This window comes from Ammospiza caudacuta, chromosome 4 (genome assembly GCF_027887145.1).
Source record: "Ammospiza caudacuta isolate bAmmCau1 chromosome 4, bAmmCau1.pri, whole genome shotgun sequence".
Classification (NCBI taxonomy): domain Eukaryota; kingdom Metazoa; phylum Chordata; class Aves; order Passeriformes; family Passerellidae; genus Ammospiza; species Ammospiza caudacuta.
Window position 1 is genome coordinate 18,133,750 of NC_080596.1, and position 23,403 is coordinate 18,157,152.

A 23,403-nucleotide genomic window follows, 5' to 3' on the forward strand; every position below is an offset into this window, starting at 1 on the left:
GCCAGGGACAGAATGTTGCTTTCACAGACACCACACCACATCAGGCATCTCAGTATACAGCAGGTCTTATGTTCTTGAGCTGGGCTTGTTTAGCCTGGAGAAAAAGAGATTGAGGGGTGACATTGTTCTCTACGTGTACTTGAAAGGAGGTTGTAGCCAGTTGGGTTCTGGTCTCTTCTTCAGTGCCTCCAGACCCCAGGCCCTGCTGCCCCCTGTTGTGATTCTCTCCTGTAGCACTGCCATTGTGTAGCTCCCTGTCTGCCCTCCTCCCCACAGACATGGTTTTCCCATTTGAAATCACTGCACTGCTGCTGTTTTGTGGCAGCTGAGAGGCACTGCCTGTGCCCATGTGCTGTGTGCCCAGTTCCCATGGTGCTAACAGCCAGAGGCTGCTGCAGGTGATGGGCTAACAGAGTGCTGCTGGAACCAGCAGTGGTCCAAAGGTGAGATCCTGACTTCAGGCAAAATGCCCATTGACGTCAGCAAAGTCAGCATCTTACTCAAAGCAAGCAGTCCAGAGGCTGAAACTGGGAAGCCCTCTCAATATTTCTCTCTGATTTCCCTTTGCACTGATACATATTTTATTTTTCATTTTATTATCTACAAAGCTCAGTAAGAAGCAGCCTTTTGTCCCATGAAACTTTTCAGGATGCACACAGCATTTGAAAGCAGCTGTGAGTGGAATGAAGAACTAGAAACAGAAGTAAAATAAATTTTACAAAAAATCTTAGGGTAAGCCAGGTATGAAGAGAAGTTCAGAAGTTCTCATTTACTGTCCAGAAGATTTGGAACAACTACAGCAGGCAGCAGAACTGAGAAACAAATAGATAATTAAAGTCATTAGGAGGCACCAGTGTTATTTCTTCAGAGAAAAAATTGTTATGAAAGAGTCTGTGAGTATGTGCATAGGTACAGTCAGTATAGTGCACTTGAATTTTCAGAATATTTTAATGGGGTTGTCAACAGTTCTAAAGAAGCAAAGATTCTTTAGAAATCTGTATTGTGATCAGAAGGAAAAACTTTTTATGGATTAACTGAAAAGCAGTAAAAAGATACGATTGGTTTAGTGGTGGAGAAAGGTTTTCTGAGAAGTACCTTAAGGATCTTTATTGGAATCTGTTATTTAACTGTTTCCATAATAACCTAGAAAATACTCAATGTATTGCTAATAGAAAAGTATTCAAGGCAGGAAAAACTAAAAGCTGAAAGGCTACAAGGACTTTCAGAAGGCTTCTGATTTACTCTTTATTGAGTGAAAAACTGATTAGTTGAGTTTCCATCACTATGTGCTAACTATGTCCACAAAACCCCACAGATTATATAAATGTGTATACTGATGAGCTCCAAATTAAGCAATCATGAAAGCAAATTAGGAATTAGATTTTCATGAGAAGCCAGCACTAAATCTGCCTTCATATATAATGCCACATGCAGTTCTGACTACATTTTAGAAAGGACTTCATAGTAGGTGAAAAGGTGTAGAGAAAAGCAACAAAAATTATCAAACACATGAGTATGACTTCTGTAAAATGAGACTAGACAAACTAATATTTTTCTGTCTGATTAGAGACCTCTACTGGAGTAGTATAAAGTCAGGATTGGTATGGGAAGGTGGTTAAGGAACAGTTACTGGCAGATTCTCGTAATTCAAAACCAAGGGAAAGATTATGTCACCATTCCTAAAATAGAAATATTTTTCAATCAATTTTAATCAATGTGTAACAATGTTGCAAAACTCCCAGCCGTCGGGTCTTGCAAAGGCTACAACCAGAAGTGAACTCAAGAGCAAACTGAACATAATCACAAAGGTTAGGTTCAATGTTTGCTGTTAAAATGAGGGGCAGACCTCCAAACTTGCTCTTCTCCCCTTAGCGTTCTTATAGCATGTGTTGGTATCAATTGTCATTAAAAAGGGTGGGAAGGGAGTTGAGAAGAGCTATAATAATTGTTGTTAACATTAGTTTCTCTAGTAGTGTCAAGAAGCAAATTCAATGCAAACTTTTTTAGTCTGTTTGCTGTGATACAGAAAATAAGTATTTATTTTGCTTAACTTTCTTTTCTTTTTTTTTCTTGCCCCTGATCTTTCAATAGACACACCTTTATTTTTCTTTAAATAGTCTTTATCAAGCTGAGTGTTTGATTCATTTGTATTTTGTAATACTGTTTTTCACCTTGTCACCTTTGCTGTTTGTACACTGGTACAGAATGTCTTTCAGCTACAGATTATGTGAAAGGGCTGTTCTGGCCTTTCTTCTTTTCACATTTCATTTTTCTCTCTCCTTGCTTCTGTAGATGACCAAACCCCCAACGGAACGATCCAGCCAAATGTGCCTATTGCCACAACCAGGCCAGTCAGAAGGAATGCTTCAAGTCAGCCTCCCATTACCAAACAGTGGTTCATGTGGGAAGGAGATGGATTTAGCAGATGAAGTGTCCTTTGTTAACAATGATGTGTTTTTCTCCAGGTTAGTGGGGGTTTTTTTGTTGTTGTTGTTTTGGTTTTTTTGTTTGTCTTTTTTTTTTTTGTCTTTGTGTTTTTCTCTTTGCTTGTTTTGTCCCTGCATCTCTGGCTCTGGGTATTTTGAACACTTAAACAGGCTACCAGGGTGTAAGATAAATTAACATGTCTTTTCTGGTTGAATCCACACACTCCAAAGCCAGTTGTGTGCTTTAGTTTTCCTCTCCAAGATAAAATTTCAAGCATATGAAGGTAGCCTGCTTGATGAAGGTAGTGCAAGTGGACAGGTCTGATCTACAGTCAGGCAATAGAAATTACCCCAAGCACAAGATGAAACCAAAATGTGTCTCTTGAATGATCAAGGATATTTGATCTGCCCAGTTTAAGTCTTAACAGATGGCTGACTTTATTCTCACTCTTAAATCCAAAAAAGAAGAGGCTTTTGTAGAGTTTTCTGTTTCTGGCAAAAATTGTGCTACTGATAGTACTACTCCATTCAGACAAGAGTAGAAGAGTATGTGTAGAGTATCTATACAAGTATCTTTGTGAATTTATCTATGAGAGTATATTGCTGTAAAGCATCTATAAAAGTATCTATCTAAAAGAGTATTTTGAGTTTTGATTGCTGGCAGATTGTCTGTTAGGTGAACAGATAATGGGCATTTTTCTTTCTTGTAAAGTCCTTCCCTGCACATCAGGCTGAACTGGGATCTTTTCATTATTCTCAGGATATTGAATTGAGTCTGCCATTCTCTCTCCTCTTGTGTCTAGTGCAGCACATGAGGGATTCAGGTGACTGTGGGAAATTGCAGTGTGCTACTGAAATATGGAATTGGCCTGATGTGGGAAATAGTGCTATTCACATGTCATGGAACAGAATGCTGCAGTGTCCCAGCACACCGAGCAGGAACACAAAGCAGAGGCAGTGCTGCCAGACACGTAGCTGAGTGACTTCACTGTGTAAGCAGGAGATGTGTGCTATTCTCAGCACCAGAGCAGACAGTTTACGAGACAAGTTAGCAAATTATGCACTAGCACTGGATTTTGGTTCATAGTAATGGTGGTAAAGCATAGATGTTGAATTTGGTTTCTAGCCCTTGGCAAGCACACGTGCTCTTTAACTGTGTGTTTCACTCTCCTCAAGCTTCCCCAAAAATTCCTGGAGCAAGAACACATCAAGTTTGTTTACATGGCTTCATCAATCCAGCTGCTTTTCACTGAGATGATTTAGAAATCAATGATCAGAGCAGGTCACCTGGCAAACTGGAGAAGGCAATACAGTTGTAGCAGCTACACTGGACCAGGCAGATGGGGCTGTGGCGGAAGTTCCAGCCTCTGGTGTTGATATGCTGGAACCTGGCAGGGAGTGTGCCTGTACTCTGCTATGTGTTCCCAGGTGTAAAGGGAAATGAAGTGCACAAGGGTTGAAATAAAGAACTGCCAGGTCTTGTGTCTGGGAAGGTGTGTGTGACTGATGTACTTCATGAGGTACCCCAACAAACTGCCTTTCTTTCAGCAGAACAGTTCCCAGACAATGTAATTATTTGCTGTAGGGAATCCTGCTTTCCTGTCAATGTGCAATTGCTTAGAAGAGTACTGGTGAAGGGTGGGACAGTTGGGCCAGTGCTGGCGCAGGAAATTAAGCACCAAATGAAAGGTGTTTGTAACTAGGCAGAAGGCTGATCTTCATGCTTGAGCCTTGGGTTGAAAGATGTCTGCATCTCTGATTTTATCTGGGAAATTAATTAATTGTAGAAATTAATTCTCTTGTAATCCCATTTTGTTCAAGAATGTCCTAGTTTCCTGTCCTGTCACACTTCTGTACATATTTTCCTAATTGCATTGAATATCTGTGCTGCCATTTGCTTCTGGTACCTTTTTGTCAGTGATCTACTGCTGCTGCTGAAGGAGGAGTAGGTAGTGTTTGCTGTTTTCTTTGCAGCTTCAGGCTGGCAGGTTGTTGGGCAGGATAGGATGGAGAGAAGGCTGTGGACCAGGGGAAGAGCAGAGAGAGGTATTCAGCAGACCCGACATGCTTGGGGGACACCTGTCTGTGCAATGGGCACAAACCTTGATTCCCTGGCATTGATGTAGAGCTCTGATGTATCAGGAGTGGTTTTAAACCTGTTTTTGGCAGCACTGTGCCACTGCCATGTAATTTAAGCCCATAATGAAGTATTACCTGGTGTTACTTCAGTGCAAGGCTATTATTAGGAGTTTTCACCTTTTTCAGCAGGAGGACTCTGGCATCTGACCTAGATTACAAAGTGCTTTGCAAACACACTGCTGTTCTTGTTGGGGGGTTTTGTGTCACAAGGTACCAACAGTTCTAAAATAAATCTTATCATTAATTACGTGTAATTACCAGATAAGTTTTAGTGAAATTACTGTATCTGCTCAACTATGATATGATCTTTGCTAGAAAAGAATAAAGGTTGTTTTTGGCAGTGATAATCATTTGCTGTTTCATGAAAACGCCTGTGGTTTGTTCCCTTTCCTTGCTCAGATACCATGATATGGGTGGATTAGAAGAGGATAAAGGGCTACATAAAAGAGTAGATACAGAATTCCACTTTTAGCAGCTTTACAGGTGTAACAGTGAAGAAATAACCACACACACTAAGGCTCCCTCCAGCAAGGATTGCAATCTTCAGTAAATTTTCCATCAGTTTCATTTGACACTAGAGCCTTCAGTGAGAAAATAAGAGACTTCTGGTTGATTAGTGATTTTTAATACTATTTAATATGCCTCTTAATATATGTCTTCATACAGTTGTCCTTAAAATGAAGATCCACATATTCAGTAGCAACTACATTTGTGACTATGTCTTCTATAATGACTTATCATTTTTTAAAAATACTGAAAGTCATGTTATGCCTCCTTACAGGTATGATATTCCTCATTGCAGGAATTTTTTGAAGGTGCTGCTGTCATCTGAAATATGCAATACATCAGTTGCAGTCATAACATTGCAGAGCATAAAATCTCCATCACCTTCTGTTCACAACAGTTATTTTAAGAAAATGTTATACGTTATGTTCTTTTTTTCGGAAAAAAAAGGCTGGATTAACTCTATATACCTGTAGTCCCCACTAGCACATAATGCATGTGTTGTTTTGAAAATTGCCTCATTATTATAGGTGTATGCCAAGGGCAAACTGCTAATTATGCAGCAGCGGAAAAGCATATGTATGCAGCTCTTGAGTAAATCCAAAAACAGTGGAGAAGGAAAGAGACAAAGGAAGGAAATAGAGAAGGGGTAGAAGAGACTGGTCCTCAGAAAAAAATTTTTTAAGTCTTTAGGCAGTATGCAGCCTGTTATTTACTTCTGTGAGTCTCATCTCATTTGTGCAAGAGTTCCTATGCAGAACTTCAGGGCCAAACCTCTGGAGCCTGGGAACCACAACACGTCCTTTGTCTTTACCTGGATGAGAGCCACACGACACACACTGCAGACTCAGGAGCTGGGGAAGGCAACAACCTTTGGAATGGAGAGTGGGCTGGAGGGAATGGGCCACCCTGGGGCCTTACCCAAGACCTTCAGTGAGAGGGGTCTGGAGTGGTCCTGCAGCTCTGTGAAGCTGAGTCGCTATTTGGGTCCCTCTCTCTGTCTAGAAGGAAGAAGTCAAAGCTCTGGTTCATAGATGACTGCAGTAGGAATTGGCATGATTTTGAATATGTTTAGAGGTACTACAACTTCAAATAACTGCTTCAAATAATAGACTCAAATGGCTTTTACTTGAGGGTTAGATATATTAAGACTTACATGGATACAAGGTAGGAGGGCCTCTTGCAAGCAATTTTCTCGCCTTTTGGGCTAAACTTTGTATGTAAGCAAAGAGAAGAGAGAGCCTTCAGGAAGGAGGGAAAATGCTTCCTGCAGTCAAAATGTGAGCATAAATGTCTTTCCTGATACTGGCTCAGAGGTGCAAGCTGTCTGCAGACTTTGGTTGACACTATGCTGGATCTTTTGTCCAAGAAAGGGCACTGAAATATGCTTTGCTGTTGTACATGTCTATCCTAGCACTTGCTGGAGCTGCGTCTTTTTGCACTCCTGGGACTGTTTTGAAGAGGGATCCCTCAGTAGGAGAGCATCCTACTGTTTGTGTTGCTGTTAGGCTCTGTGCATGGAAAGAGTGCAGCTGAGTACCCATCCTTGCCTGGTAATGGTTGGGTGCTGGGGAATGGGTGCCATGTATGGCAGAGACACTTTATGAAAAACACTGTGCAGCTCCTCAGAGCCACGGCTTAGAGCAGCCACAGCAGTTGTTCAGCGAGCCAGCCTTCTGTATTTTGTAGCCAGGTCTTTGTGTGCCAGAGATCACAAATTCCTGTTTGTGACTGCCATCACAGCTGCACTGAGATTTGCCAGCACAGATAATACTGTGCTGGCTTTCTAACACGTGCATGTTCTCAAAGAGAAGGTTTGTTTACACATCAACCTTTTGTTCACAAAAATCCTTATATCTGGCCTGTGTCCTGAAAATAAAGGAACATGCCTAGTAGCGTAGTAGCATCCCTAAAATAAAGGGTTGGTTAATGTACCCTGCTGTGCCTCCTTCTTAATGACACTGTATATTTTCACTGCTAGTTATTGAGGTATGAAAACATACGTCTATTTGTACACTGAGAAGTTTGTGCTTACTGTAAACATTTTCCCTATTTATTGGCTTTCCTCTTAGCAGCTGAGGTTTAAAGCCAAGGCAAGCCAAAACTTATCATTATTCTCTGGCATGTGATAAGAATTGGTCTGTTCTTGCCAGAACAAATCAAACAGGGGGGCTAGTGTTGTTTGCTTAGCTGACTGGTTTTGTTTAGGTTTGGGGTTTTTTGTTTTTGAAGTCTGTCATGCCAGCACATTCAGTCCCCATCAAAAGTAATAATTTGCCTTACCACTGAGGAGCCGTGCTGCCTGGTTTACATAAGGGACTGCAGCCAGGCAGCAGGCAGGGCTGCCCTGATTCTTCGAGAAAACGATTCAAGAAAGGGGTAAAGGTCTGGAATGTTGGTAGGGAGGTGGTAATCACAGTTGCCTTCTGCAACATTCAGCATGCAGCAGCCTCTGGCAGGCCCTGTTCTGAGCCCTCAGAGAGAACGTTTTATGTAAAGTGTTGTTGCTTTTTGCCACTTTCTCTCTTTAGGTTGTGTTGAGTTAGTTTTTCCAAGCTGACTCATTTAACTTTGCAAGTACATTTGTCTCCACCCTCCTATGCAATCAATTCCCTTCTTTCTTGCATTGTGGGATGCTGGCAGCAGGAGCTGCCTTACATAATGAGCTGTTAAGAAAAGCATTTCGTTTTCTAAAAACACAGTCACAAAGACATGTGATTTCTGTGTCTCTCCAAGGCAGGTGACTGTGAATGGAAAATCAGGGTGTGGCCTGAGCTCTTCCTGGGTTCTTCTCCCCTGTCTATAGCCCAGATATAATAACAGTTACATGTAATTATGTAGATTTTTTCCATGCAAGTCACCTGGGTGGATTTCAGTGTACTTTTCCAAGCGTTTGACCTTTCTCTTCCACCCCACACAGGTTACTCCTTTAAATTAGGCTTTGTCCATTACACTATTCTAACTTTCCTTTATAATTCTAGCCATTTCATCTTTGTCTCTCTTTGCAAGATTTACATGGTGACAAATTATGGCTTGTGTGATGGGGAATATTTTGAATCTGATGCCCTGACCTGTGCCACGGAAGTGGAGGTTCATCTTGTAAGCCAGAAGATTCATATATAAAACAAGGATCTGGTGACTATTCGAGGTGGAAGGCACATATGCACTTTTATTGTCATAATGTGCATATGGAAACAAAACTTCTTCTTTTGGTCCATGAGCCAAGCCAAATTAGCTTTTCCTGTTTCCTGGGACAGCATCCAGCAGCCTTAGAAATCAGAAACTACAGTAAATTCACAGTAATTGACTAACAAAGCTGGAAAAAAATGACTCCATTTCTGTACCTCAGGCATGGCTCTCTCAGCTAGAAGGATTTTTTGTTTTGTTATCTGCTTTTGCTGTGAGGAGGAAATCCCAACATCTCATGAAGCTGATGGCTTTCTGATACCAACTGGACCACATAATAGATGTGCTGAGGAAATAAAGGACAAACATCTGTATGATTTTTAAGTAATTTTTAAACAAAATAATATGTGACCTTTTATTGGAGAACACACAGTGAATCATAAGGAGTGTAGGCTAACTTTGGAAATCTTTGTGCTTTTAATATTCATGTGTTTATAAACCAAGACACCCATCACTAACTCATGTTTCAAGCAAGTAGGGAAGAAACAAAGCCTCTGCACTGTGACTTGACTTATTTTTACTTCAATAAGTAAGTAGTTCCCTCTCCTGTAACTTCCTTAGGCTGTCTGCTGAAGTGCCTGGTCCATTGTTCCGAAGGGGAGGCTCAGCACAGAGTGCTCTTTTTCCGTTAGCTGTGCAGAGCCAGCAGTTTTTGATCACCTGAGGCTGTGAGGTATTCCTTCCCAGAGGGGACCTGGGCCTATGTCCTGCAGGCAGTCCCCACAGGAAGATCAGCAGGCAGAGGTCATTGGGTTCTTAGTCAGGTTTGTTTGCTGCTGCAATTTCCCGGTTCAGCTGGGAGAGCTGCGCGTTTGGACGTTGTGTTCAGCACGTTGCAGCGTAGGCTGCTGCCTTCAGCTGTGACTTCCTGTGACACACATGTATATTTTTACTCAAAGTGGTCAGCTGGCTCTCTAATAAGAAGAGGCTGAGCGTGGCATGGCAGAGTTGTCACTCGCTGCTGTCACTTTGCTTGCATCGGTTTGGCTCCGAGCTGTTTCAGCGTTGTAAAATCCTTCTCTTTCATGGTCAGTGGCCACGAGAGATTTCCTCTCCTTTTATCTGTTGTGAGGAGGATGATCCCAAGCTGACTGCTTATCTACAAATTGCGCTTCTCACATTGGCTCAACCCTCTCCTGGCCAGAGAGGGTTGCAGTTAGGAAGTGTGAAGATAGTTCTGTTCCTGTACCAAAGCTTTCTTTTCATTATGCACCTGCTGAAATAGTGTGTTTGTGCTAGGGATGCCTGCAAAGAGAGGCCACTAGGTAGTTGCAAAGAAAAACCAAAAACTGCTTGGTTGTTAATTACTTGTAGTTGTTAAGGCTTTGACAGGACTCCTGGAAACAAAAGATTCCACCACCAGTTCCTCAGGTCCTTTCACAGTCTCAGGCTCTGTACGTTCAGAAAGCTTGAGTCACATAGGGAGGGATTAATATCTAATAAAATAACTGTTTTATTGTTCTGCTTTATGGTTAGGAACTTTCTAGCCACTGAAAAATGATTGGGAGCACTACAATCACTACAACATATTTTATAAAATGTATAGATGTTTTCTTCAAAAAATCCCATCCTGAAACTTCAGAAAGTGTCAAATTGAAAAAAAAAAAAAAAATTCAAGTGATCACTGTTCTAACAGCTATTGAGCATCACAAAAAAAAAGTTTCCTCTAAAATCTTGTTAGCTTTTGCTGGATTTATGCTCCTTGAGTAGAAAAATATGTTCTTTTCCCAAGACTCTGAGAGGTGGTTGGGAAGTTGAAAACTTACAGACCTTACCCACGTTGTTCTGAATGTTCCTGATGATGAACTTGTATGCTGAACTTGTTTTCTTGCAGCATCCACTTGTGCCAGTCCTGACAGGAGTGTCCTGCAGTGGGACAGAAGGGTGTTTGCACAGCCTGGACACGTACAGAGCAGCTAGGCTCAAAGCTGATGTTGCAAATGAGGGGCACAGCAGTGAGCTGTGCTGATTAAGCCCTCTATATCTCTGTATCTGGCTGTGCATAAACAACCATTTGTTGTTTCTTTTGTACACACAGCTGGGCACAGGAAGAAGCCCCAAGGCTGACCTGAGAGGGCTGTGTTCTGCTCAAATGCAGCCAGGTTTTAATGGATCTGGAGTTGCCTTTTAGCAGGATCTCCCTTGCTTCTGTGGCAGATGTATCTTGCAGCTCTAGGCAGAGAGTGGAGTTATTCTCACCCAGCTCACTCTTGTTTTAGTACTTCTCAGCCAGAGTCCATCTCTCCTGCCAGAGTCCACCTCTCCTGCCGAGTCATCTTTTTCCCACCAGCTCTCCCGGAGCCAGGCCGGCCACTGGGGCATTGGTACAAAGGGGGACTCCTTTCAGTTACTTTGTCAGCTGGAGAAGAGGAGCTATTCCTGGAGGGTTTTTTCTGGAGGGTGACTCTGCCAGACTGCGTCCTCTGCCAACACAGCAGTTTATCTTTCGGTGGAGTAAAAAGCCACGTGCAGCAAACGTGAATGGTGTGGCCTGTTCCTCTGCTTTCCTCAGCCCCTTCCCATATCCTTGTTTTTTGTGTGGATTACAAGCACGTCACTTGAAGGTGCTTTAGGAAGCAGGAAACATGATGGGTGCAGAGGTATGGACTTCAAAGGATAGTAATTTTGTAGAGGAGTGGAAGGATGTTTTTGGAAGATGGGAAAGTGTAAAAGCAGTGATATTTTTGGTAGGTAATATAAATCATGGAGGAAGCACCAGAGACTCACTTAAATATTTTAAAACATTTTTGCTAACAAATGAATGCTTATTCTTCATAATTTTCAAGACATTTTCATTGGTCTGAAACAGCTGGATTTTTAAAAAGCTTTTGCGCAAACATTTTTGTAGAAAAAACAATTTAGTGTTTTAAAGAAATGACAGTTTAGAAGAGTGGGAGAAATTTAATTGTGCACTAAAATTTAGGAATTTCATTAGATTAGCAGAGCTTTGGAGAAAGTCTGCTTTGAAAATAACTTGTGCCAGAGTGGACTGCTGCTTGTCTGCTTGCTCTCCCATGCTCTGGCACTTGCACTAACTGGTGCAGATGAAGAACCTAGTGACCTTGTCACTCAGCATGCTTTACCCTGTTCCCACAGCAGATTAGCTGGCACAACCATTCATCACTTGTTGCTTTCCCAGGAAACCCTTCAGGAACCTACTCCCAATCCTCCCCCTTCTCCAGGATGGAGGCCAAGAAATAATTTCTGGGCTATCCCGTGGGGTGAGAGTCCTCTGGAACAAGTTTAAGCAGCGGGCAAGCGGGTGTGGCAGTGCTTGCAAAGGACACTGCTGTTTATTGAAGGGAAGCCACAGCAGCAAATCTAGGTCTCCAGGGAGCATGAGGTGTCCCTTGCAATGGGAAACTTTTGTGCTTATCTGTTGGATGAGATCAGGAATGCTGAGAACCTGAAGCTCTGAGAAGCTTTCAGTTTGGTGCATACTTTTCTCTTGTCCCTGCAAGTTTAAAGAACAGTTCTGGAATATGGTTCCTCCTTAACAGATTTAAAGTAGCTTAAAATGTTTAAAAGGTGATTTGGCCTCTGAGTTGCAGGAGGGAACAGAAGAGCTATTGTGCAAAAACTAGTATATTCTCCACAGATATGCCAACAAGGCTTGTATTTCTATGGCAGTGCAAAAACTAAAAGGGGTAAAATGAAGTCAGCTGAGAGCATCCTGCTCCTCTTTTGGACAAGAGGAATATCAGTTACAAAAATAAGAAAGAAAATTCTGCAAATTCCATCTAGACTGTTTGTATATGGCTTGGTGTTCCTAAATGGAGGCAACTGAAATTTTTAAGAACATTAAAAATTCACTATAATTATTGATGAATTACATCAGTAGTTAATTATTCTCACCACTTTAAAATGTCTTAATTTCTAGACATGACTTGCAAATCTTTGACTTCCAACCATTGAGTCTTCATCAGTTTGTGAGTACTAGGTCAAGTATTAATGTTTCCTGCATGCATCAATGATTTTCTTTGAAAAACACTAAATGTGTGGGTTTAGTTTTTGTGTGCCCTTCATGGGCTGTCTCTTAGCACTCTTCAGTTTTTCACAACTTGCTTGAAATGGGAATTCTTGAACTGATCAAAGTCTTTTGCAACAACCAAAACCTAGCAGGAAATACAGACATAACACACCTTTTTTATGTAATACCCATGTTGATGTCTCTGAGGATGATGATAATTTCTTCAGCCACACAGTCACTCTGGGCTTGTAAGTACGATGTTGTACCCCCATCTTGCAAATAGTTCCCAGATTTTGAAAGTTTTAATGCTGGCTTGCACACAACATACATAAAAACCACCAGCATACATAAAAATATAGCAGTATACATACATAAAAATAACCACCACTATAATTTGACTTTTACTTACAGATCATTGAAACATCCTTAAGTGAAACAGTGCTGAGCGCCAGCTTTGCAAAGTCACCATTACTACTTTTAAACCTTTCTGAGGAGTCCCCTTTCACTAAATTATGCTTTTAATGTATTAGTTGGTCTTTCTTCCTGTTTGTGCCCTTTTGGGAAGGGGGCCTTTTGAATTGTCTATCTGCTTTGTTTGGACTTGAAGGCCACAGCTTCTATTTATGTGTGACTTGCTTATTTCATATCTGCACACAAGTTTTCTGGCTTGCAGGAGATTTTCCAGGGTATTTATCCTTTATAATGGCAGATGTTCATATGCATAGCTACCTTAAAGAGGAAAATGTGTCTGTTAATAAAAGTATGTGTACATAAATAATGGAATTTTTAATTTTGTATTGGTAGTATTTTGAAAAGTACATTCTATAATTTTCAGTCTGACAATATATTTCCTTTCCATTTCATGTTTCTGCCAGAAGGAAAATGTTGCGTAACTTAGAAAGCATTGTGGGAATAAATTGATGGTATTGAGTAGCATCCTAAAAGCCCTCAGATTTTGTCAGACCAGGAAAGATTGCCTTTCTTTTCTTTTTTTTTTTTTTAATTTTTGAATAGTGTCTGATTTATGTATGACTGTGCAGTGAAGCAAGGGATAACTGTTTTACAGGAGGCAGACACAATCATATCCTCATAAAATCCATTATTTAGATCACATATCTTGTATCCTCTGGTGCTGCTCACAGATCCTCTTCTCTTGTTGCTTTATATGCTGAGAAAATTACTTGGTGTGCAGCAAAGTATGAAAGGGAAAGAAAGAGGAGAAAGCACTTCTGTAATGATGATTGACAGGAGACTTCCTTCCCAAACATGCAGTTGTTCTTTCAACTTTGATGGAGAAAAGTGATTGTTCATATTTAGTTCCAGCCAGTGTTTTTCTCCCTCTGTTGAAACTCAGTAAGAAATTTACAAATCAAATAGTTCGAACACAGGTGTTGCCTTGATGTAGGTGCTGAAGTGTGGTGGTATGTGTTGGTATTTCAAGGGACTTTATCATTTTTATTGTTATTTTCTGTCTATTTTCCTGAAATGTTCTCAATGCACTAGGGAGCATACAGTCAGTGGAGAGGATGCTGTGCCTGTCCTGAGAGAGGGTTTTCCCTCATCCTCTGTTTCTGTAGTTGGTGGTACCATAAAGGGCTTCTGTGGAGCATTGTTGGTGCCAACAGATGAGTTTGGCCTTTCTGAGTAATATAAATGCAAGAACTATATGAACTTGCAGAAGAGATTTTGCCTTCTTTGTTTAATATGGGAGAACAAATGCAACTAGTACAAGCAAATCCAAACCAAAATGTTGTATAATCCCAGGTTTTATGTGTGCTAGCCCAGCCTGAGTTTATGCGAGTTAAAAAAAGGCATAAGAGGGCAAGGGGAGGGTAGGAATTCCTGCCTCTGACAAATAGCAAGTTGGTTTTACCATCAACATCTGTGTGAAGGAAGTGGAATTGTTTGGAGATAAGACTGCAGCTTTCTGGCAGCTTTTGTCTGCCTGCTTTGTGCCACAAATAAATCACTTGTGGTCCCTACACATGAACAGGGGAGGTGAAGAATTAAGATTTGTGTTCTTGTGTAGCAGCTGAGAGATTCAAAGGGCCCTTTGAGACAGTGTGAACTGACCTAAGGTGACATGCATCCTGTACTACCACTTTTACCAATGGTTGGCCACAGTCCTCAAAAGGAGTTTTAAAAATTCCATTCTGACATTTCTCCATGTTAAAATCTTTTGTTGCAGTGTCTGCAGCTGTTCTCAAAGTAAATAAACCTTTGGGAAACCAGCAGTGCTAGCAACCAGCTAGCATTTTTTCAGCTTTGGTCACCTTTCAACAGTGTCTGAAGTTGTGTGCCAATAGGTGTAGGGAAACATGAGCTCCTGTACCCCTTCTTAGCTGTGATGGCTTTGGCAATGTTGAAAGAGACATAAGAGGATGCAAGGAGAAAGCTGATACCCATTGAGGGGACTGCAAAAGAAGAGAACAGAAACAAAAGGTGGATCTGAGTGTTGAGGGCACAAGGAGCCCTGCAATTTTACTGTTGGCATCTGGTTAATTTTAGCATGATGCCACAAGCTAACCTTCCTCACTGATGCTAATCTGTAAATTAATCTTTCTGGTTATTACAAGATCTCTTTTTGTTAGTGAATTCTTTGTCAAGGAGCTTAGTACTTTTAAGCTTATTTATACAAGCAAGTCCCAGGGAAGTTATGACAGAATAGCTAGTGTATAAATTAATAGTACAGCAGCTATTTAAGTTATTCCACTTCTGTTTATTCAGCAAGCTGCTCTGAAGATCCCTGACTCCTTGCCCATGTAGATGGATCCTTAGTTAAATGTGGAAAATTAAGTTTTTTTAATGGCATCCCAATGGTAACACTCAGTTTATAGAAGTGTAATAAAGTATGAATAATTGTGTGTGTATAAAAAAAAGACTGGCCAGGAAAAGTCAATTTGATTTATTGTCGAACTGTTGAAATAGTACAAGATGCTTTTGTTTTATACTGAAGTCATTTTATTTATCAGGATAAAATCTTTCACTCATAGTTTTAGTTGCTTATGAGCACATATGGTGCATTTAATTTACCAGGAAGTCCTCAAGATACTCATTTAATTGCAATGGGTAAGAGCAGCCCAGATCCATGATGGCAGAGTGCTTTATCAGCATTGCTGACTTTCCTAAAAAGGGGCCCTGTGCTGTGCGTGGTGTGACTGTCACAGCAGAACAGGCTTGTGCTGAGGCAGTGGGCAGAAGCATTACTAAAGCACTTCTTCCAGTCAGCCAGCTGACAGAAGCAGATATTAAACAGCTCAGGGTACTGAAGCAAAGCCACATCTACGTCTCAATTGACCCCTGTGTCTCTACTCCATGCCACTGCTTTCTGAGGCTGCATGCCCACTGCTCTTGATTTTGACAGAAAATGCCCCCGCTGGCAAGGGCCAGGATGTGTTGGGCATCCCTGTGAAATGTCTGATACCCTCTGCTAACCTGGGAGTGTTGGCTGCTTCTCTGGAAAGCTGATGTGGCTCATGTTTAGTTGGCATGACCTACATCTCTATAGAAGTGTTAAACATACAGGTACTAAGCTCCTGCCTCAGCTTTCTCCCAAGCCAGCACTAATCCCCTCTAGGGTTGAACAGGATGGTACTTCCAATATTGACTTGAGTTTTTGAAGATTGATATGTGCCATTAGGTTTGTACCACCTAAAGTGTTGAAAGGACACTCTTAGTCCCCTTTATCAGATTAGGATCATCCCTTTCCCCATCACGCAAAGTATGCAGTGTGATAACATTGTTCACAGACAGGGCAGCAGCAGAAGCGTTTCTGTCCAATGCTGGGGGAAATGGAGAGCAATTCCTCAGGCCTTCTGGGCAGAGGAGCTGCAAAAGTGAAAAGTAAAACTCTGGGTATGCTCATTCAGTAACCATTAAATGTTTCAGTGCAAGACCTCAGTGATTTTGTGCTATTCATTTTTGGAGGCTGCTGTGTCCCGGCAAGTAACACACCCTTTGTGCTTGGTGCCTTTGCTACTGCTCTTCCCAGCCCCAAAATTCTGCCCAATGGAATGCTGTGATTTGTTGTTTCAGAGCAGTATTTGGTCAGCAGCCACAGATGTAGAAGCAGGAGTGCTTGAGAATAGTCCACTGTGAACATGAGTTGTTTCTTGAGTTCAGATATTAAGGGAAGAAGAGTTCTCTTTGCGCCGGGTCGGAAATGGGTGGCCAGCTACAGCACAAGCCTTTCAAACCGCGGTAGTATGTACCGCAGCACGAAGGGGTCAGGTTCAGAGGTTTTACCAGCCCTGATAGACACCGCTCCACAGTAAAGGTGTGTGAGGCCAGAGCCAGAGCAGCCCCGCTAGAGTGTCTGGAGCTTTGCGGGGCTCTGTGTGCCCGGGGCACCGCGCCTGCCCTTCCCGGAGCGGAGCTCGGGAGAGACTGCATTGCACTCTGGGCGAGTTTAGGGACAAGGGCGGTGGGTCACTGAAGGGGATACAGAAGACTTTGTGCAGTCTTTCTGTTGAAAGGAGCCATTAGCCCTGAGCTTGCGGCACCTTTTGCAGGCCCAGAACCAAGCGGACATCAGAAGCCGCTTTTGGTTAACCTGTGCCTGCCGAGCCCGGTGGGGCGGGCAGGGACCGGGGGCGCGGCGGGTGTCGCAGCCGGGGGCCGGGCCGGGGCTCCGGGCGCTGGGGCGGGCCCTCGCCAGCCGCCAACCCGGGCCCGGCCGCCCCTTCGCCCCTCCCCGGGGCCGGGCGCTCCCCGCGGCCAAGCGCTGGCGGCGCTGCGGGCGCGGCGAGAGGCGCGGCGGGCGGCCGGGCGGGCAGCGGCTCCATGGCCAGCATGGCGTGCGAGGTGATGCCCCTGCAGAGGTACGTGTGCAGCCGGGGCACGCCCGGGGCTCCTGCCGGGCTGTCCGCCACGGGGGAGCCGGGACTCGGACCGCCTGGGAGCGGGGGTGCCCGCTCGGGAGTGGGATACCCGGCCGTGCAACAAGTGGGGTTATAGCGGATCTCCGGGGTGGGAGATCTCCGGCGTCCTCGGGCGGAGATGGGGGTTCGATGTAGCGCCCCGAAATCCACAGAGCTGTGGATTTCTCTGTCCGGGGTAGGAGCGGCTCCCAGGTGTAGAGGGACCCCGGCCATCCGGGCGATGCCGATCCCTCATCCCTCCGGGGGCTGCGGTGCGGGAGCGCGGCCCCTGCGCACATCCACCTCCGGCTGGCAGCTCGCACTCCCCGCCTGCCGCAGCACGGGCGGCAGGTTTAGTTTTCGGAGAAAAAGGGGCTGGGTGTTTCCAGGGTGCCGGCACACACCTCCCTGCAGCACCAGCTGTCAGCAAGTACCTGTGCTGGCATGTGCTCCCGCCACGCTATGGCAGGGACAGCTGCAGTCAGGCTTCTGAAATGGCAGGGCACAGACCCGCTGCGGGGAGGTGTGTACACAGCCCTTTCACTGGGTCATCAAATTCTTATTTTTAGTTTTACTATTCGTTCAGTTCTCAAAATTAAGCAGTCCATATCTCCCCTAGTAGTATTTGAATGGCCTGAATATCAATCTTTCTGTAATCTACGAAACAGTAAATAAAAAATTGACCGTGCCATTTCAGCACTGTGGTGGTGCTGTTTCAGCAGAAGCTGCGGAGTTGCTGCTTACTCGAACACAATAAAATAGTAACTGAAATTGCTGCCCAGACTGTTGTTGCCTTGATAAAGTGCAGGCTCTTCTGCAGGTAGGTGTGGAAAAAGTCTCTTTGGCACTATTGCAGTCATGGGGTTCCATGTTGATGACTGCAGAGAAACAGAAATATGGTTTGAATGTCTTAAAGAAGTGGTCATGGTGCATCATTTCTATTTGAAGGACCAGTCTCACATAATATCTTTAACCTTTCAAGGATCTGTCTGTCCTATCAGTGGTCAGAACAAGTGGTTGTTATTGTGCTCTTGACTCTTCACCCCAGGGGAAGATAGGTATCACAGGCTGGCTCTAATTAATCTCTTTGTTGTTGCAAGGACTAAGTCTCCATCAGTTAGAGATGCAGTCAGCACTTCAAAAATGAGGCATTTTCTTCAAACTCCTTTAAGCCGTAAGCATGGTACAGGATTGTTTTTGACTTTTTCAGCTAAAATTGTTTAATTCACGCAATTCTGGCTCCTTTTCCATCTCCTTGATCTATTTTTAGGCTGTGTATACTGTACGTTTTAGCACCTTGGTTTTTTTGACATAGATTGCCAGATCCCTTTACAATGGCATTCTCCAGGTTGCACCTTTATTTTCCTGTTCTTCCCTCCCTCAGGGCAGAGTTTTGCTGGCTTTGAGCATTTTTTGTCAGCTTCAGGAAAGCTGATACCTCCAGTATTGGTTAGTACCAGGATGGATAGCACTCTGCTTGTGCTTGCTGTGGGGTGCACAGGCTGATGTTGCTGGTCAAGCTGAGGACAAATTGCAGTGCATGGTTACTGTTACTGGGTTTAATCAGAGTAGTGGCACCCTTCAGGTTCTGTGATTTAGGGCACATGCCAAGCTGAAAGAATCTGTCTTTCTCTCTCAAGGAAGGGAATGAGCTGCCTGCAGTAATCACACTTGGGTCCCTTCCTGGGTTAAGTGAACTTGCTCCTGCCCATCTCCTGCAGGTGCTCTGCTCCATGTTCTCCTTGGGGCCACAAGGCTGGCCATGCTGTGCCTACCATGGAAACCTTCCTGTGCTGAAGCAGTACAAACGTGTAGCTGGTGTGTGAAACTTGGGAGAGGGAAAAGGGTTCTGTGTCTACCAAGATTTGTGTGAGCTGTGAGTCTGTCTTCCAGAAAATCATACAAAGTGCTTTCATAGAGCCATATGGACTATAATGGTGCCATCCTATATATAGATGTCTGTGGAAGGGCATGTGATGGGTATGGTGTCCTGCTGTGAAGGAGTGACAGTGGGGATGTCAGGGTTATGTTTCATTGCATGGGAAGAGGTGGAAGGCCAAATGTATTGGATCCTCACTGCAGTAGGTACTATATTGCCCAAGTGCTGTAGAAGGCACTGGTGAATGTCACATGGATTGCATCACTGATTTTCCAACAACTTACCCACCAGTGATTGTCTCTTCTATTGCTATTAGGCTACCATCTTTCCAGAATAGCATTAGCTCACTTTGGTATCCCAGCTTCGTAGTTAGAGTGTTACTAATGCTGTTAATGCATATTTTGATTCGTGCATTCTAGCTCAGTGTATTGCAGATTTAACAACAGCTGTGCAAAGCTGAGGCCTGTGGCTGCCTTTTACAGTAATATCTGCCAGTTTCAGTAGGAGATAAGGAAGGCAGGTACACACTTGGCCTTTGTTTGTGATCGGTGGCCCCTGTTGCTTAACAAGTCAAGGTAGTGGAAGAGTGAGGCCATCACAAATATTTTTAGCAAGTGCATCTGAAAGCAATAGGGAATGTGACTGATCAGTTTCTAACCTGTACAGCAGCAGTTGTCTGGATTGTTACCAGGCTTGTTTGATTTACCTGATTGGTTACCAGGATTGTTTGATTTATCTTACTGGTTGGTTCATTTGGGATCTTTCACAAGTTCCCAGCAGTTCAGCCCGAGAACACTGCTGTATTCCACCTTTTTTTGTTTGTTTGTTTTGGGAGGGGTGGCTGCTGTGTTCTCTTTATCAGATTTGTGAACATTTTTGTGTTTAAGTTGTACATAAGTAAATAAGTCTGATCTTTTGGACTTTGCTATCACTTTCTATCCAAGGTACTGGGAGTGCTTGACAAGCCCTAACGAAGTATATTCTGGAATATGGATGTGAAGTATGCTCTCTGAGGGCGGAGAGAACTTGAATCTAGTTTTTTCTTTGTTTGCTTTGGGTTTGGGTGGGTTTTTTTCTTCTGGTGGAAGAATGAAGAAAAATTTAAACCTGTGGTTCTCATCTTCCTCGAGTCATAGCTTGTTAGAAAATGCTATGTGAGTTTTTTGTCTTCCAAGCTCAGATTTGACCCCTTGTCACAGCTGTGACATGGTGAGTGTAGGAGCTTGTGGAAGCTCTTGCTCAGTACCACTGGAGTGGAAGGCTCTGACTAAAAGAGGAGATTGGTGTGGAAATTTTCTTTGGTGTTTGTCTCTGGGGTGTCCACCTGATTAAGCAAGAAAATATTAATATTTGCCTAAAAACTGGCCCCTTAGATACATTTATTTGAAGTGTGCAAGCTTTTAACAAACAATCCTGAAACTGAAATCACTGGTTACCTAGTAACAGTTCTTTGCCATTATAATGCAACAGGTATGTGTGTGTTATGCAACTTCACTGTTAAATTCTGAGAAGAGGTGAGACTTTGGCTGGTGCATTCATTCTGCCTCTTTCTGAGCCATTTTCTGATTTTACCCTAGTGAGGACCATTGCCAAACCACAAGTAAAAGAAAAGACACTGCCCCATCTTTCATAATAAGACCCAACTAGCTTAAGAAGTAAAACAGCAAAAGTGAGCTGTTTAACATTGACGTCATTTTATAAAAGATAAACACATTTGCAATCTAGAAGGATAGTAAGCACAAAATAATTACACAAAATTATGCTGTCAAGGGCTCCGGGATATTCAGGTATGTTAATATAAATGGAAAATCTGCCTCTTGCTCACAGTGGCACTTAATCAGCAAGAAGTTCTGCTCACTTCAGCTTGCCATGGGATAGCCTATACTTCTCTGATCTCTAATGTTGCTTTGAAGTAGAAGGAGGTGTGCAGAAAGCCTTCAGTATACTTTTTTTCCTTTTCAGGTAATATGCTTCAGTCTCAGAGCCTCCTCATATACAGCCTGCACAGTTATGCCTCTGGATAGATGCCAGTGCATTGTAATTTATTTGAGAGATCTTTAGGAAAAACATGCTGAAGAAACAGCTTTGAGGAAGATGAGGAGATCCTTTGGAGTTTAATATTTAAACCAGTTCACCCGCACCCAAGTAATTGGAGATATTTTGCATAGTATGATATTTTTGCAGAATATGTAAGTTCAGAATAAAAAAGTTGAGTTGTCAGCCTTGGATTCTTATGTGTGGCTCATTTGCTGAGTAGCTTACTTAATTTTCAGTGGTATGCATGGTTAGATGTAAGCACAGCTATTGTAAAGACTGGAGATAAATATCTGAAACAACACGTTATGGTTTTGACTTATTAAAGTTAATCTTCAGGGAAAATGGAAATGTTGGCATGGAAATAACTCTCACAGGAAAATAGCTGTTGAGCATTTGTTTTTTAAACAGTGCATATATGGCATTCCCTCCTCCCCCTCCATTTAAGGATGTAGAGCAAGGGTGGCATTGCTCAAGGATTGAGGGTAGGTCCTGACTTTAGTGATGACCATTGTGTCACTGCAGTGTTATGATGTTAGATTAAATTTATGGTTAATCTTGCATCAAGGATGGTATTATTCTTTCTTCTTTTGCATAATGTGCCTCAATATTTATTTGAAGGAAGTTTATTTTGAAGGATTTATTTGAAGGCAAAAGCTTGTGTTGCCTGCTATTTCTCATTTGCAAAATCATTGCCTTTTACCCACTGCTGTGAAGCACAAGCTATGGGTAAATAGCTCTATTGAGAAAATAAGCATGCAATAAATTTTCATGAGCTGTTTCAATCTTGCATTTTTTTGCAACATTGAAATAACTTTTATGGGGAAATGACTTGGGTAGGTGAAAAAGTGCTGAAAAATTTGTGAATAAGATGAGACCTTCAGCAAAAAGCGCTATTGTGGCCTCAAAATCAATGTTTCCTTGAAGCTGTTTTTAGTGTTGTTGGTGTTGAATGTCATAATAAGTAAACAAACAATATTGTTTAAATTTTCAGTAGTTGCAATCTTTTAATCCAAAGAGGCATAGGTGTTCTTAATGATGATAAAAAAAACAAGAGGGAGATAAGTTTGAAGCCTTCAGAAGTCACCCAAACATAGCTTTCCTTCTCCTCCCTCCAAAGCCTGCTTTAACTTTTGATATTATTAGTAATTTGATGTCACTGAATTTTTCATTGGCTTTTTGTTTGATTGCATTAAAAATAAAAGCAGCTATTGCTTTGCATTGAAAAAGTAATTCTCACTAAAAACCAGCTGCATTTCTTTCAAAGTGGAGAATTTCTGTGGTAGAATCGAAAGGGAGCCATTCCCTTATCTAACATTTAAGGTCAGAACAAACAGAGCCTCTGGCAGGGCATTAGGAAAACATGACCTTGGCTGAGCAGCAAGACCCTGCCAGTGTCTAGGCCCTTCATCTCTGGTGCAAAATGTTGACCCATGAGTCAAAGTACATTTTCATAATTGTAAAAGAAAAAAAAAAATCTAACAAAAAAACTCCCACAAAGCCGAAATCTGGAGTATTTTTTAAAAATTTGATCGACTAAATGTCCCATTTAAGTTTGAAAAGAGATGTGGAGTAGGAAAGCAGCAGTAGCTTTGTAAGGGAGGTTCCAGTGCCAGGAACAGAAGAGCTGCTGCTGGTTAAGTGCAAATGAAAGAAGGAGGAAGGACCCTGAGCCACTCTGACCTGTGATGGGAGCTCAGGCCAGCGAGGACAGGGCTGAGACAGGGGTGGGGTATTCCTTATGCACCTAAATAAATCGGGAACTTTCCATCTAATTGGGTGTTCTGCAACAGGCTCAGCACCTCCCTTATTCTGCCTGCAGGGCAAGATGATTTAAAGGTTGGACTTGTTCTGAGAGGTCTTTTTCACTCTCAGCGATTCCGTGGTTCTATGAGACATCAGAAAAAAACAAAAACCAAAACATGATTACCTGTTTAAGAATGTGAGAAGTGAATGTAACACTGCCTGTAACATTCCTGCTGCAAAAGAGGGAGGCACAAAAGGATAACTCTCCTTCTGTAATGGAGATTGATCATTTTACATTTAGACTTCACCTAGGCTTTCCTATATTTCCTTCTTCAGAAATGGAAAGGATGTGCCTGACAATCCCAAAATGTGCTAAACTAACTGGTGGGCTAAACTGGTGTTCCATCCAGTCTGACAAACTTTTTATTATTTCAGTGGTGGTCGCAAACATACATAATATTACTTCTTTACCCATGAAATAGAACAAGTGTGGTTTGTTGTGGGTTTTTATGTTTGTTTTGTTTTTTTTCTTAGTTTGGCTGGTATTTGTTTTGGTTTTTAGCAGGAAGGAAGTTGTCATGTAATCTCCCAAGTGTTTCATGGAAGCGATTAATTTCTGTTTAATCCCTGGATTTAGGTGAGCTATTTATATGCTTGAGA

At 42.5% G+C, this 23,403-nt stretch overlaps 1 protein-coding gene across 3 annotated transcripts in view; it reads left to right on the top strand.

The window, feature by feature from the left end:
- FAM13A (family with sequence similarity 13 member A) overlaps nucleotides 1-23,403 on the top strand; it is a 125,468-nt gene that overhangs the window by 43,517 nt on the left and 58,548 nt on the right. For 2 of the 3 annotated variants that reach the window (XM_058803377.1, XM_058803378.1), the window contains one exon: nucleotides 2,293-2,465. In XM_058803377.1, coding sequence (XP_058659360.1) covers nucleotides 2,293-2,465 — 173 coding nt within the window. Of the gene's footprint in view, nucleotides 1-2,292; nucleotides 2,466-16,965; nucleotides 17,046-23,403 lie in introns of those variants that run through there. The other variant, XM_058803379.1, reaches the window with a different exon arrangement.